This window comes from Psilocybe cubensis, chromosome 13 (assembly GCF_017499595.1).
Source record: "Psilocybe cubensis strain MGC-MH-2018 chromosome 13, whole genome shotgun sequence".
Classification (NCBI taxonomy): Eukaryota; Fungi; Basidiomycota; class Agaricomycetes; order Agaricales; family Agrocybaceae; genus Psilocybe; species Psilocybe cubensis.
The window spans coordinates 219228-234312 of record NC_063011.1 but is presented as its reverse complement, the minus strand read 5'-3'; the positions used below and the strand labels follow the sequence as shown (position 1 = coordinate 234312).

At 48.6% G+C, this 15085-nt stretch overlaps 5 protein-coding genes across 5 annotated transcripts; 2 read left to right on the top strand and 3 right to left on the bottom strand.

Annotated features, from left to right (window-relative positions):
• Positions 1 to 468: 468 nt before the first annotated feature.
• On the bottom strand, positions 469 to 1914 carry JR316_0012801 (Hydroxyquinol 1,2-dioxygenase; the record flags this gene model as incomplete). Its single annotated transcript, XM_047898420.1, has 10 exons — positions 469 to 615; positions 673 to 771; positions 836 to 938; positions 1012 to 1085; positions 1156 to 1301; positions 1365 to 1490; positions 1550 to 1605; positions 1657 to 1712; positions 1767 to 1804; positions 1860 to 1914. The coding sequence occupies 10 exons, from the start codon at positions 1912 to 1914 to the stop codon at positions 469 to 471; spliced, it is 900 nt and encodes a 299-aa protein (XP_047741968.1).
• Positions 1915 to 2047: 133 nt separating this feature from the next.
• Positions 2048 to 4133, bottom strand: JR316_0012800 (Prephenate dehydrogenase [NADP(+)]; the record flags this gene model as incomplete). The annotated part of the gene is given in 6 exon segments (XM_047898419.1): positions 2048 to 2158; positions 2178 to 2300; positions 2533 to 3549; positions 3637 to 3683; positions 3756 to 3871; positions 4126 to 4133. The coding sequence occupies 6 exon segments, from the start codon at positions 4131 to 4133 to the stop codon at positions 2048 to 2050; spliced, it is 1422 nt and encodes a 473-aa protein (XP_047741967.1).
• Positions 4134 to 9782: 5649 nt separating this feature from the next.
• Positions 9783 to 10645, top strand: JR316_0012799 (uncharacterized protein; the record flags this gene model as incomplete). The annotated part of the gene is made up of 7 exons (XM_047898418.1): positions 9783 to 9800; positions 9865 to 9927; positions 10094 to 10122; positions 10193 to 10306; positions 10359 to 10413; positions 10490 to 10540; positions 10589 to 10645. 7 exons carry the CDS (start codon positions 9783 to 9785, stop codon positions 10643 to 10645), a joined length of 387 nt encoding a protein of 128 aa, XP_047741966.1.
• Positions 10646 to 11235: 590 nt separating this feature from the next.
• Positions 11236 to 12919, top strand: JR316_0012798 (uncharacterized protein; the record flags this gene model as incomplete). Its single annotated transcript, XM_047898417.1, has 2 exons — positions 11236 to 11389; positions 12024 to 12919. The coding sequence occupies 2 exons, from the start codon at positions 11236 to 11238 to the stop codon at positions 12917 to 12919; spliced, it is 1050 nt and encodes a 349-aa protein (XP_047741965.1).
• A 107-nt stretch (positions 12920 to 13026) lies between these two features.
• On the bottom strand, positions 13027 to 14468 carry JR316_0012797 (Hydroxyquinol 1,2-dioxygenase; the record flags this gene model as incomplete). Its single annotated transcript, XM_047898416.1, has 10 exons — positions 13027 to 13173; positions 13231 to 13329; positions 13394 to 13496; positions 13570 to 13643; positions 13710 to 13855; positions 13919 to 14044; positions 14104 to 14159; positions 14211 to 14266; positions 14321 to 14358; positions 14414 to 14468. The coding sequence occupies 10 exons, from the start codon at positions 14466 to 14468 to the stop codon at positions 13027 to 13029; spliced, it is 900 nt and encodes a 299-aa protein (XP_047741964.1).
• Between the last annotated feature and the right edge of the window lie 617 nt (positions 14469 to 15085).

The following is a 15085-nucleotide window of genomic DNA, read 5'->3' as shown; positions in this document are numbered from 1 at the left end:
CCACGACAGACGTCTTCCTCTACTGGACATCATACGAGCCAGACTCCCTAATGCCGAATTGGCTTTTCTATCGGCATGCTTCAGTGCAGCTGGAGATGTCTTCACTCCCGACGAGACTATCCATTTGGCAGCAGCATTACAGTTCTGCGGATTTCGCAGCGTTGTGGGAACACTATGGGAAATGAATGACGAGGATGGACCTTTCATATCGAAAGAATTCTACAAATACATGTTCCGTGATTCCGGAAAAAGGCCCGATTTCAAGGATTCGGCGGAGGGGCTGAGCTATGCTATCCGTGAAATGAGAAAGAATCAGGTTCCTGTGGAACGTTGGGTAATGTTCGTGCATATTGGCGCGTAAATATGGAATATCTGTTTCTCACCTGTCTTAAGCTTCTATTTCCAACCATTGATCTGGATTTCCAAAATTTCTTTACATCTTGACTATTTAGTACTCTTGGCTACGAGCTAGTTCTGCGCTGCGACAGCTGCGCGTGCATTGATACCTTGCTCTGGAGTTACTAGCACAAAGTCCTTTTTGATATACGTATGGGGTTTGGCGTCTTTGAATCCACGCGCCTTTGACAGCGCAAGGTCTTCGACAATTTCAGGGGTCTATTGAGTACATAAGGAATTTGTAGTTGGCTGATTGGAGGATGCCGAAAAGCTTACCACGATTAGCGAGGGTTTGACGCCGAATGTAGCGTCGGATGTGAGGTAGGGGTCGCCTTTGAAATAGAACTGGGTCGTCACGGATTCGTATCCTGGCGCCTACATGAATTTAGCGTTAGCCTAGGAATAAAGTTTCTTTTCAATGTCGAGGAGTCAAGCGTACGCTGATGACGAAGTGGAGGTGTGCGGGCCGATAGACGTGTCTTCCCAGCGATGTGAGAAGGTTTGCTGCAGGACCGTCCTCGGGGATGGGGTACGGTACTGGGCTGGATAAAATACAAAACAAACGGTGCTAGTGAGTATCTTGAAAACCTTTTTCGCCGGGGTTTTGCAACGTACACAATGGCGCGGAATGAGAATGAACCGTCCTCAGCTGTGTGTAGACGCCCTCGGCAATCTTCCTGGTTTTCATACTTTCGTTTTAAACATTTAACATTTAGCGCCGGCATTCAGTCACGCAAAATACCCACAAACACCACGCACCTGGAAATCGTATAAACCAGAGCTATCTGCCTCCCATGTATCGATCGTCGCGTTGGCGACTGGATTGCCCTGGAGGTCGAGCACGCGCCCTTCGACGTATAGATAGTCACCCTTTCCTTCGGATGCGATGGAGTCGCCGTTCTCGACTGGATTAATTGAAACGCCATGTTAGTTATCCCATTACATTGTCGTATGTTTGCATAATATACCTTTATGTGCGTCCTCTTTGAAGAATGGACCAAGAAGGGCAGGCTCCGTGGCTCCCGCCGGTTTCCCGTTATTGATATCTTCCACGAGGGTCGTTACACCGAGGACACCAGAAAGGATATCAAACTCTAGATAACAGGAAATTATCAATATTTTGTATTGCAGGACAGAATTCATTGACACTTACCCTGACGAGTCTCTGCGCACACCTTCCCTGCCTCTCCGAGGAAGTGGATCGCCGCACTGTTTCATTATTAATCATAGTTCGTAATTAAAGAGCGAGTTGATCTGTACCTCCATTCATCCGCCGTTAATGACGTTTCGACAACGTATGCGTGAAGATGGTCAACCTGCCATCAGTAAGTATACGTACGAAGAGGAGATATTCGCATTGATGTACGTACAAGTTTGTCGATTAGGAATTTCAGGCGGTCGTTCTGGCCTGACCGATAGACAACAGTATGAGTAGAAAATCTATTAGAGAAGACAGACCGTACAGTTACGGTTCATAGCCTTCACCTCCTCTGCGAGCGAAAAGGCCGTTTTTGCCATGTTGTATTGTTTGCAGAGAGTTTTATCTGGATCAGAAGCAAGTAATAGCACTTTCTGTAGCCGCGAATCCAAACTCCCGCCCATATATAAGAAGAAACCCCATGCCGATGCTAAAAAAAACTCCCATTAAATCTCACAAGGCGCGATTCTCGTGAGTCCCTGTGGGATGCTTAATCGCAGTGAGGTCACGCTCAAGTGTGAAGAGCCATGTGCTGTCCGAGTCGGTGCGATGCAGCACCAAGTGCTGCTGCTAAATTACGCACCATCAAAGGGCTGCTGGATGTTGACGTCGGCTTGATCAACTGCAAGCTTCGAAACGGGTCATGCATCATGGACCCGATGTTAGCCCGCGCACGAACGGGTGCCGCGGTTACAGTGTTGCCCTGCTGGTCTTGACGAGATATAACAGAGTTTGAGAAGACACAGCTTTAAAATTTATAAAACGCCATTCAACAAATAAAACTTCATATATCGAGGTGCCCGTGAAGATAGGACGAAAAAAATACCATGATAAATATACAACGCATACCGTACTTTTCCTAGGAAACACCGCAAGTTCATCATATCAATCTATGCACTCCTAACCAAAAACGAAAAGCTCACCAGTGTGATTCAGACAACTCCCTCTTCCTCCTCCCTCTTGATCTCACTTTCCATAACAGCTCTGATCATCTCCGCGCCAACTTTCCCCACCTCCTCAAACCGCCCTTCAAAGAAGGCACGCGTCTCTTCAAATCTCCGCCTATACACCTCGAAGCTCCCAAAGCTCACACACTGACTCCACCCGCGCGCGGCACAGACAAACTCGAGGTCGTCCGCGCGGTGCCATGTGTCGTGCAGCGCGGAATGTATGGACGCCTCGAGGAGCGACGTAGGTGAAAGGAAGAGGTGCTCCGCAACACCCAGGAACAGCCGGAAGAGCGGCGTCGCGGCGAGCGTGAGGTGCGTGTACGGGTTGATGTACAGGTGCGCCCAGCAGTCAACCATAGCGAGCAATGAGAGGTGCGAGTTCGGGCGGTATCTTGATGGCGGGCGCTGTGGCTCAGTAGGTGAGGAGGAGAAGGGGGAGGACCCGTCGACGGGCGATGGCGGCGGAAGCTTCCCGAGGCTGAACCGGTCCAGAACATCTTCACTCAACAAAATAGGGCGCCGTCGCCGCCCGCCGCCTGGAGTGCTGCCCTCGCGCGCAACACCCCCAAAGACCATATCCCGTGCCCACTCCACCCGCTCCCTAAACCGCCTTTTTGCTTCCTCGCCACCACTCCCACCTTCGAGCATCATCTTAAACAGCTCCGTCGCGCTCGTCGCATACCGCTCAATCTGCACCCTCGCAGCCGGGTTCAGAATCGCAAGCCCGGCATAGACGTGCCATGCATTGGAGTATATTCTGAGTGTTAGGTTCACCTTTGCTGTTTCGATTCCGCCGACGTACAGGCCCTGCTCCCAGGGGTAAGACTGTGCGGCGGCCCATGCTGTCCCCATGCTCAAAAACGCGGCGTGTGTGACCGCTTGTGTGTTCGCGGTGACGAGGTCGTGCTCGTCATACGACAGGTAGACGTGTCGTGAGCGCAGGGGTCGCAGGATATTTTCGACGAGAGTGAGTGCATCAGCCGAGCCGCGGTGTTTAATGAGGATCTGTCCAGGGTGTAACAAGAAAGAGGGGGTAAAGAATTAGAAAATCAAAAGAAGCAAAAATGGGAAAAAACAACGAATTAGATACACATTTTGCGTATCATGATTTCGAGTTTCCGTAATTCCGAACCGTCGCTCTTTAGAAAGTTCCAACAAAAAGCACTAAACGAAAGACATATCTGGTGCAATGTCGCCATCAACGAGATTACCAAATTCAACGCGCGCCTTCACCTCCTCTGCGAGCGAAAAGGCCGGCGCGATCACTCTCGCTTGGGTATTTTTCTGGCGTGTTTTGACTCGGTAGACAGTGTAAAGATGATGAAATCTAATTATATCACAAAAAAACAGTGTAGTCCATACATCGCAACACCTTCAATTTATCGTACTAGCAGAGGTTAGCCCCGCCCGAAGGCCAAGCAGGGGCGTAACCGGTCTATCTACTGAAGGGAAACTGGAGTTAAGGTAACTGCAAAAATGTACAAGTCAGTGATTAATAAACAAGAGAAAGCAAGGGAAACTTACCACGCGAGCAGAGTTGCACCCGAAATGTACAAGTCACTAATCTCTACTCAAACTTACCGGGTCATGGTTGTGCATCAAGTCCAAAAGTGTGCAAGTCAGTAATGAGTAAGCATGAGAAAGCAAGGGAAACTTACCCCACGAAAACAGTCGCATGGATTTGTTCCAAGTGCCGAGCTAGCCTCCAACCAGTCGAGTACACAGGTTATTCCAAGTCAAACAGGACTCAAGGGAGCACAATGGCTCGAGTGGATGTGGAGGCAGATTGTAGGAATGCGTCGGGAAAAATGGTGGACAACCCTCGCCTCAACAAACAACCCCGGATGTCGTAGACCGTTCAATGAGTAGCCTTGACATAATATCCAGCTCGCCAGACGCAGATACGTTGCGTCCAAGCAGCGTGGCGGGAATGGACCATTCCACCCATTGACAAATACCACCCCCCCTCTCCAACTCGCCGGAAATCCGTGTCTTCAGAGGTGTGCGCCCAGCTTTCCGGGAAAAGGTATGTGGCATCAGGACAAAGCAAGCTGTCCCAATGTCAACATACTACGGACTCCAAAACGTCTGGGGCACTCCCCTCAGCCAGCTCGCCGGACGTCCATACGTTGTGTCGTAGCAAGGTCATGTAGACCACAGAAGAGCAGGTTCACCGGACGGCAATACGTCGTGTTGAAGCAAAGCGACATTGTATGGCACACTAGAATCGAGGACCACGTTGGGGGAGACGTGAGGAGTGTGGGGCGTGATGGCTTGCTCGCGGGAAAGCAATACGTAGTGGCAGAGCATTCTGTACTACAAAATAAGTTCAGAAAACAAACAGAACCTCGCAAAGTAACTTACCATCTTGAAACCAACTCCTAGTTGTCAACCCAAAGTCTCCAAATGCTGAATAATGACGACGTAGCCTTGACAGAAGTGCCGACTCGCCGGACAGCGATACGTCGTGTCGGAGCAAAACGACGAGGCATGGATTATGTGGTCGTCGATAACCGTGTTGAAGGAGACGTGAGGGTGTGGGGGGCGTGATGGCTTGGCCGCGGGAAGGCGATACATAGTGTCAGAGCATTCTGGACAACAAAACAAGGTCAGTCAACATACAAAACCTCACGGAGTATTTTACTTACTATCATGTCAACCATTCAAACCAACTACTAGCTGTTGACCCAAAGTCTCCATGCCAAACGACAATGAACAGGTGGGGTGGGTCGCGGGAAAACAATACATAGCGTCGACGCATTGCGAGCTACAAAAAAAGGATTAGAAACACTCAGTAGCCCTACAAAGTAACGACTTACTCGTGAACTCATCCTTCTAGCCTAGACGTAAAACCTTCAAATGACAACCTGGCGTGAACAGGCTGGTCGCGGGAAAGCGATATATCGTGTCGGAGCAACACGGGCTACAAAACAAGGTTAGGAGTGTCCAGATCCTTACAGAGGGGCTGCTTACCATAAACTCTCCTTCTATTCTCAATGCCTGTCGACGTGTAGCCAACTAATAAAGAGTCAGTACAGGTGTCAACACAAAAAAGAAATACACGTACCTGTTACCTCTTCCCAGCAGCGTTCTCCGGACGTTCGGATCTTGAATTGAAGCCTGAACACATTGTGAGCACCGTGAAAACTGTATGAAACGAAGAGAACGTACCCATGATGGTGGATCAAAGTCAAGACGTGACGCGTGTTTGGTCATGCCAAACACAGCATAGAGTGGTCGGTAGCATGCCTCCAGCATTGGGGCATAACGCACGGCTAGTGTTCATGAAATGTGAGTCCCTCTTTATACTCTTTTTTTTGCCAAGGCTTGCGTTACATTTTACTAGCACATCACCTCATTTTCTCTAGCTTCATCAGTTGGACTAGTCCGAACCTCGTTTCCGAACATTACGAGGTCAGTAAATTTTCTTTTTTGAAATGCCATAATTTTATTCTTAGGATGCCTTTACAATCTGCGATTTTCTGCCACCCGTTTCCCAGCATTCCGCCTTCCAAGCTGGATTCTACCTCAATGTAGTGTGGAGTATCTCAATATCTCAAATTCATGTATGTTCAGAAAAATACACTTACGATACTCGCTAAAACAATGCCCGAGTGTTAGCCTCTGAACTTGCAACACGTACACATCTCAGCATTTAGTGTCGATGCAGCCTCGGAGGTTAGACCCGGACATCCACATTCGTGTAGAAGCCCGTGGTTTTGTTGAACGTTGCCTCACAACGTTCAACCATTGTTACGTGCAAGCGGCCCAGAATCATCTCAACTACGTGAGCATTTTGTGCATTAGGACCCTGAATATTAAATAACAAGCTCGCTGGCACGACACACGATGCGTCTCACCGGCTCCAAAAATAAACAGAATTCAAGTCACCTGAACGCGACGCGACGCGTCTGAACACGTCTCAGGGCAACTGAAAAATTGCAGCAAGCTACACGCGTATCAAACACCTAAATCAATGACGACACAGTACAGTGTAATGTGCTGTAACATCCAATAAGCGCCGCTGCTTCTTACCAATCCGCTTTAGGCATAGTCGGACTCTCGCCCGATTAACGTTTCCAAACGCAATCTCAGTTAATCTCAAATCTTACACTCAGGCCCACATTTACGTAAGTGCGCTATTCACTGCTCGACTGCGCTTTTGGCTCAAGCAACAAGACTTTTTGCAGGATTTGACTCACAAATATATAGTTATTCAAGACCGCTGGGGGAAGGCATAGCTTTACAAGGGATTCAAGGCGAGTTTGGTCAGAAATCAAGTCATATTGACCTGAGCCGTGGCTGACACGTACGCTAGATCGTATTTGACATTCATACGTGACGGATTGGGGTGTCTATTGTTGTAGGAAACATAATTTACATGTTGGGGAACACATTACCTAGAGCCAGCGTATGGGCGTTTGACCCGGAAACTAACAATCAAACATCGCGTATACAACCACCCCGTGCCCCTCTTTTACCTTTTGGTGCAGATTTTGAGTCAAACTCAAGCCTGCGTCATGTACAACTCCAATAAAACTAGCGTCTCGGATATTCAAAGGCATCACAATGTCAAAATAGCTGGATTTTGAGGGTCAAACCGCGAGACGATTGGAGGAAATTCAATGACGTGGCATGCAGTTCCGGAGAGTTTGAGCGTTTATCGGATCTCTAAGAGCATTAGAGACCAATGTACGGTGTAAAATATGGATAGGATTAGTCAATACATTCGTTGTTACAAAAAACAAGTTGAATTTAAAGTGAAATTGAATGTAAACATAACTTACTCCCCACAAACCTCCATTTCAGCGCATTTCGCAGTTTGACGCAGTACATACCGGATACGTGTAGCTAGCAAGCTATACAAGATTACATCCCATCGACCGCAAATGAATACAATAAGCAAGAAACTCTAAGATGTTCACAACGTTGACATCTTCCTCCTCCCCCGATTCATCAGTTTACGTGCTTTCAATCGTTTCCATTCCTTACAGACCTTAATATAGACTGTTTAAGTACTGCTCGGTTAACGAATAACGTTTCAATTCGGTGTTCAAGAGCCCAGAAGGCCTCTGGAAGATGTACTCGATCACATACTGTAACAACGACGTGGCAGACGTACCAAGGCCGTTTGCAGCATTTGCGCTACTTGAGGGGGTTTGGCATACTTCCATGAGTGGTCGGATACGTCATTGACGAGGTGGCGGTCCGTGGTGGAGCGCAAATGACCAAAACTTTCACATGTTCCTGCTGAGGCGTGAATTCACATATAACACACATTTTCATTGTCTGGACACATTTATTGCGAATTTTGAGTATTGGGGGTGTATATTGTAGTGTACTGTACCTTGTACAATGTTTCAATCGAGCGCTGCACGACTGAGCAAAGTTGCAGATGTCAAAAAGTATTAAGCGCCCGAATACACTCTCAACGAAATCAGACAGATACGAGTACATACCTCACTTCCAAAACCATTGCACAGCAGCATATCTATTATAAGACTATGCACTGTACCCTACAGTACTCGCTTCATCCATCCCAAGTGAGCAATCACGAAAAATCTTTCAAAAATTTCAACTCACGTACATGTCCACAGCTTCCCGCTCTCCCATTTCGCAATTCCATGCTAATTCCAACGTATTTTCTCGTTGCGGGTCTTCTCTTACGCTACCGGTAACCTACTCGGCTCGGCTAAAGTGCCGTTACACAACCTAGAAGGTCTGAAAAATGAGAGCAATGACATCGGCCCTCGAGGATGTATGGGATACATTAGACGTGGCGCGTCGATTTACGTCGATTTTGCGCGTTTTCCGGGACGCGGGGCTTTGGAGTATGTTAGGGGTGGTGTAATGCTGACGTTGAGAAGAGAATTCGTGGTTGGTATGTCGGAAATTTTGGTCTAGGTGCGTACCGTTATGCAAAGTCATGATTGAGATGCCCTCATTCTTTCAAATGACGTTTTTAGCTGCAATACGTGTTTTCCACTGTCGGTTGACCCCTGAATAAATGTATCGGGTCTGCTATACTGTGAGGAGGGTCTCTGAGACTCAAAGTACCCGGTGTACAATGTACAACTTTGCACTGATTGTGAACACCATTTAAGCGCCGAGTGTGCGCATCTTTTGTTACAATGCAAATAACGCTTTAAACAGCAGTATAATACCTTTAATTAGCTCGCAAAATATGGATGAGTATCCACACGCACCACCCTAAGCAGCCAATCCATCAGCACAACTTGAATTCCCCAACCAGATCCAACCCAACCGCACCTCCGCCTCCTCTCCCAAATCAACATTCAACCCCATTCCAATCGTTTCCCTTCAATTCGGCTCCGGAACTACACTAGCCCAAACACCCTCGGCTACGGGTAACGTCAGATTTGCTAGAAGGAATCGCGGCATTCAATTTGTTGTTGTGCAGAAGATGGATTTCCCATATCGACTCCAAAGCAAGTGTCCGCACACCGGGAGTGCTAGAACGCGACTTCCCTGTCAAGTACGTATGGTCTGAGGGCTGTGTGTACGTACCTGTTCCCGAGCCATCGATGTTTTTCAAAATCTCAGAGATGGTGTGGAGAAATTGAATGGCAGCTCTACGGGATCCGTCGTTATTTGTGGTCCCGGCTATTCTAAGAAAACAAGAGATCCTGTTATACAAGTTGAAGCAAAGTATCCAATATTGAATACTTACATATGTCTCGTCGTGTTTCAATCTTTTGTACAGACTTGCAATGAATGTGATGTTTTAATTGAGTGCTTCACATTGATAACTGCGTCAACAACAGATTGAAATGTAAGGCTTAAAGTCTTGAACCACCGATAACTATTCACACCACTTTGACCCCAAAGGTGTGTTTTCCCAAACTTCATACAAAGCAAGCCATTGAATTCGCAATATCGACACCCGATCCGCACTCGCGTAACCCAAAATTACACTAAGCGAAACAGAAAAAAAAAATCTGTATTTTCAGTACTTACGACATGTAACAAGGCGTACTAGTAACACTAGTGCTAGAACCAACACGGGTATATAAAGACCACACACCTTGCTGGCATCCTTCATTCCCCTCAACCCTCATCCCCTCCTTTTCTCTTCTTCCTCAGCCTGGCCTCTTTCCAATCCTTCCCCTCATCATTTGTGGATTCGCATGGCGGCTGCTCGGGAACGGTAAGCGGGCTGTTGTGTTTGCTGTCGACGATGGCGCTGACAGTGTGTTTGACAGACTTGCGGATGCAGAATGGAGCGCGACGCGACGGTGAGGTGTAGCCCTTCTGGGACGCGTTGGTACTGACCCCTCTTTACCATGTAGTGCTTTCTAGAATGCGGACGACGCACCTGGACAGAACGACCCTAACGCTCTGGCATCCCAACACAACGGCACGGTGAGTACTGGGGTTGAGTGGTATGTCCGTGATGTGGGCCCAACGGTAAGCCACTTTGCTATGTTCTCTGTCGACGAAGGCGCTAACGATACGTTCTAGAGGTCTTGAGGGTAAGCCGCTTTGGTATGTCTTCTGTCAACGACGGCGCTAACAATGCGCTCTACAGGTCTTGACAACGCCGAGTGAACCAGCAGAGTGAGTTTTACCCCCTCCAAAACACGCTGTTGCTGACACCCCCATTGACGTAGCATTTCCACCACGCAAGATGTGCACAACAGGCACACGACGCCCGGAGCGATGAGACTGATAGTAAGCTGCAGCGTGTGTGTTCTGGCAATGATTGGGCTGACGACGACGACTTTGCTCTAGTCTTGACACGGTGAGCGGCACATTGTTGACGGTGCGCTCTTGCTGACGTCTTGCTACTGCAGCCGCATGACACGTAGCATGCCAACGAGAGGCCTACCTCGTCGGCAGCCTGAGTCGGTGAGTTGTAATCCTCGACGGCACACTGACACTGACCTGCTCACCACTGCGCAGTCGCTTTGCAAGACAAACACAGCCGGCCGTTCATGCATCCCTCACAAGCCTCTCCTCTGAAGATACCGTGCTGGTAAGTCGTCGATTGTCGGGTGATCTCCTGCTCACATCTACACCCCAGACCGTCGCCGTCACGTCGCTGGAAGCTCTGCAGACACAGGGGACCAGAAGTGAGTAAAAAATTGATAAGATCTGAGGACGCACTCTGTTGCTCCTCTAGTCTTGACACGGTGAGCGGCACATTGTTGACGGTGTGCTGTTGCTGACGTCTTGCTACCGCAGCCACATAGCGCACAGCACGCCAATGACATGCTGGAGTCGCATCCATCCAGGTTACCAGGTTGGCAGTCGGTGAGTTGTAATCCTCGATGGCGTGCCGGACTGCGCAGTCGCTTTGCAAGACAGATACAGCTGCCACACGATACCAATCAAGTCGCGGCCGTCCATGCTGGTAAGTTGTGGATTGTCGGGCCATCTCCTGCCCACATGTACACTGCAGACCCATCACCGCTGCGCCACCCGAACCACTTCCAAAATTTCTGCAGATATGGGGTATTACAGGTGAGTACCAACTTGACAAGATCTGCGGACGCATGTACTGACATGCTCTGTTGCTCACGGGCACCCCTGATGACACTGACACTCAGTTGACTCGACGGCATCTTCAAACACATGCGGCAACCACCTCGACAAAACCCGCCCCTTGTTCCGTGCCTCCGTGCCGCAGCTGACTGGCAAGTACAATGTTGATACCGTTTATGTGGTGACATGCGCGGCACCTGTCTTGAGAGATGCATACATGCAAACGGACACGAACACCATGCGCCGCCTGCAGGTGCAAGGGCGCCAAAGACGCAGCGGAGAGAAGGGCAGAGGGAGGATCAAAGGATGATTGAGGAGAGGGAGAGGAGGGACAACAGATGTGAGTACTGTTTCCAATGGTATACAACCAGGATGACTTACAGTTAATCCGTGCGCACTGTGCTCCAAGGCCCGACATGGCTCCTTAAGACGCTCACAACCCTCTGCCATTCCCGCCCTTGGACTTGATGCAACAGGGCAATGCTTTGAAACAAGTGACGGTCAGTAGTGCAGACAACCGTAAGCATGTAACTCACACAATGTACCCATGATAGCTCTATCCCACCGCGGATCGTGGCCTGCTTACTACCTGTATGCGGACATATACGGGGAACCCAAGAATATACAGCGCCATGATGCTGTGATGCCAACTTGTCGCTCTCTACTCGATACGGGTTGCCGTCGACTAGATGTGGGATGGTCATTTTGAGTACTTGGGCAGGTGTGTCAAAGTCGGCTATGGTTATGGAGGGCACGCGTGACAGAGGAGCGGATGGGCAGGGGACAACTCAAGGGTGATGCATGATGGCGGGGCGGGATGGTAGGAGGCAGGCAAATGAAGAGGGACAGGCGGGGGCAGAGCTGGGAGATACTCACTGGGTGATGGAGGGTTTTGAGAACTTTTTGCAATCAAATTTGTTCACCGACCTTTGCTCAGCTGCCGCTGAGGGACCAGTAATAATCATTAACATCAGCAGTTACCGTCCAACTTACCGAACTTCAAGAGCAGACAACTAAGCTTGGTACCTCAAGGGAGATCATTGGCGTATTGCGTTTTCTCTGGGATAAAATTGTGCACCCGATAATCAGCCAACTAGATAATGCTGGAGTGCCCCACAGGTCTCGCATTTGGTGGTGCCTGACATCAGAGCTTTGCTCGCTTCCTCTCCATGCCGCAGGTCCGTACAGAGGGGGGGAAAGAAATCTCCCAGATCTCTACACGTCCTCCTATACACCTACACTCTCCGCATTAATTAGAGCACGGTCAAATATCATTCGGCGCAAAGCTCCCACATTGCTCGTCGTGGGCCACCCTGATGATGCACTACAACACGTAGGTGAGGAAGTGAAAATCATTCAACAGCTTAGCGACTCTGCCAAGGTTATCATTGGAAAGGAAGCCACTCGGGATGCAGTTCTTCAAGGACTTAGGGAGCATCCATGGGTCCATTTTGCCTGCCACGGTAATCTGGGTGATGATCTCCAACCGTTTCAGGCATCGTTTCAGCTCCACGACAGACGTCTTCCTCTACTGGACATCATACGAGCCAGACTCCCTAATGCCGAATTGGCTTTTCTATCGGCATGCTTCAGTGCAGCTGGAGATGTCTTCACTCCCGACGAGACTATCCATTTGGCAGCAGCATTACAGTTCTGCGGATTTCGCAGCGTTGTGGGAACACTATGGGAAATGAATGACGAGGATGGACCTTTCATATCGAAAGAATTCTACAAATACATGTTCCGTGATTCCGGAAAAAGGCCCGATTTCAAGGATTCGGCGGAGGGGCTGAGCTATGCTATCCGTGAAATGAGAAAGGATCAGGTTCCTGTGGAACGTTGGGTAATGTTCGTGCATATTGGCGCGTAAATATGGAATATCTGTTTCTCACCTGTCTTAAGCTTCTATTTCCAACCATTGATCTGGATTTCCAAAATTTCTTTACATCTTGACTATTTAGTACTCTTGGCTACGAGCTAGTTCTGCGCTGCGACAGCTGCACGTGCATTGATACCTTGCTCTGGAGTTACTAGCACAAAGTCCTTTTTGATATACGTATGGGGTTTGGCGTCTTTGAATCCACGCGCCTTTGACAGCGCAAGGTCTTCGACAATTTCAGGGGTCTATTGAGTACATAAGGAATTTGTAGTTGGCTGATTGGAGGATGCCGAAAAGCTTACCACGATTAGCGAGGGTTTGACGCCGAATGTAGCGTCGGATGTGAGGTAGGGGTCGCCTTTGAAATAGAACTGGGTCGTCACGGATTCGTATCCTGGCGCCTACATGAATTTAGCGTTAGCCTAGGAATAAAGTTTCTTTTCAATGTCGAGGAGTCAAGCGTACGCTGATGACAAAGTGGAGGTGTGCGGGCCGATAGACGTGTCTTCCCAGCGATGTGAGAAGGTTTGCTGCAGGACCGTCCTCGGGGATGGGGTACGGTACTGGGCTGGATAAAATACAAAACAAACGGTGCTAGTGAGTATCTTGAAAACCTTTTTCGCCGGGGTTTTGCAACGTACACAATGGCGCGGAATGAGAATGAACCGTCCTCAGCTGTGTGTAGACGCCCTCGGCAATCTTCCTGGTTTTCATACTTTCGTTTTAAACATTTAACATTTAGCGCCGGCATTCAGTCACGTATGTCCACAAATTTACGCACCTGGAAATCGTATAAGCCAGAGCTATCTGCCTCCCATGTATCGATCGTCGCGTTGGCGACTGGATTGCCCTGGAGGTCGAGCACGCGCCCTTCGACGTATGGATAGTCACCCTTTCCTTCGGACGCGATGGAGTCGCCATTCTCGACTGGATTAATTGAAGTGTCATGTTAGTTGCCCCATTGCTTTGTTGTATGTTTGCATAATATACCTTTATGTGCGTCCTCTTTGAAGAATGGGCCAAGAAGGGCAGGCTCCGTGGCTCCCGCCGGTTTCCCGTTATTGATATCTTCCACGAGGGTCGTTACACCGAGGACACCAGAAAGGATATCAAACTCTAGATAACAGGAAATTATCAATATTTTGTATTGCAGGACAGAATTCATTGACACTTACCCTGACGAGTCTCTGCGCACACCTTCCCTGCCTCTCCGAGGAAGTGGATCGCCGCACTGTTTCATTATTAATCATAGTTCGTAATTAAAGAGCGAGTTGATCTGTACCTCCATTCATCCGCCGTTAAAGACGTTTCGACAACGTATGCGTGAAGATGGTCAACCTGCCATCAGTAAGTATACGTACGAAGAGGAGATATTCGCATTGATGTACGTACAAGTTTGTCGATTAGGAATTTCAGGCGATCGTTCTGGCCTGACCGATAGACAACAGTATGAGTAGAAAATCTATTAGAGAAGACAGACCGTACAGTTACGGTTCATAGCCTTCACCTCCTCTGCGAGCGAAAAGGCTGTTTTTGCCATGTTGTATTGTTTGTAGAGAGATTTGTCTGGATCAGAAGCAAGTAATAGCACTTTCTGTAGCCGCGAGTCCAAACTCCCGCCCATATATAAGAAGAAACCCCATGCCGATGCTAAAAAAAACTCCCATTAAATCTCACAAGGCGCGATTCTCGTGAGTCCCTGTGGGATGCTTAGTCGCAGTGAGGTCACGCTCAAGGATGAAGCTTGAAGAGCCATGTGCTGGTCCGAGTCGGTGCGATGCAGCACCAAGTGCTGCTGCTAAATTACGCACCATCAAAGGGCTGCTGGATGTTGACGTCGGCTTGATCAACTGCAAGCTTCAAAACGGGTCATGCATCATGGACCCGATGTTAGCCCGCGCACGAACGGGTGCCGCGGTTACAGTGTTGCCCTGCTGGTCTTGACGAGATATAACAGAGTTTGAGAAGACACAGCTTTAAAATTTATAAAACGCCATTCAACAAATAAAACTTCATATATCGAGGTGCCCGTGAAGATAGGACAAAAAAAAATACCATGATAAATATACAACGCATACCGTACTTTTCCTAGGAAACACCGCAAGTTCATCATATCAATCTATGCACTCCTAACCAAAAACGAAAAGCTCACCAGTG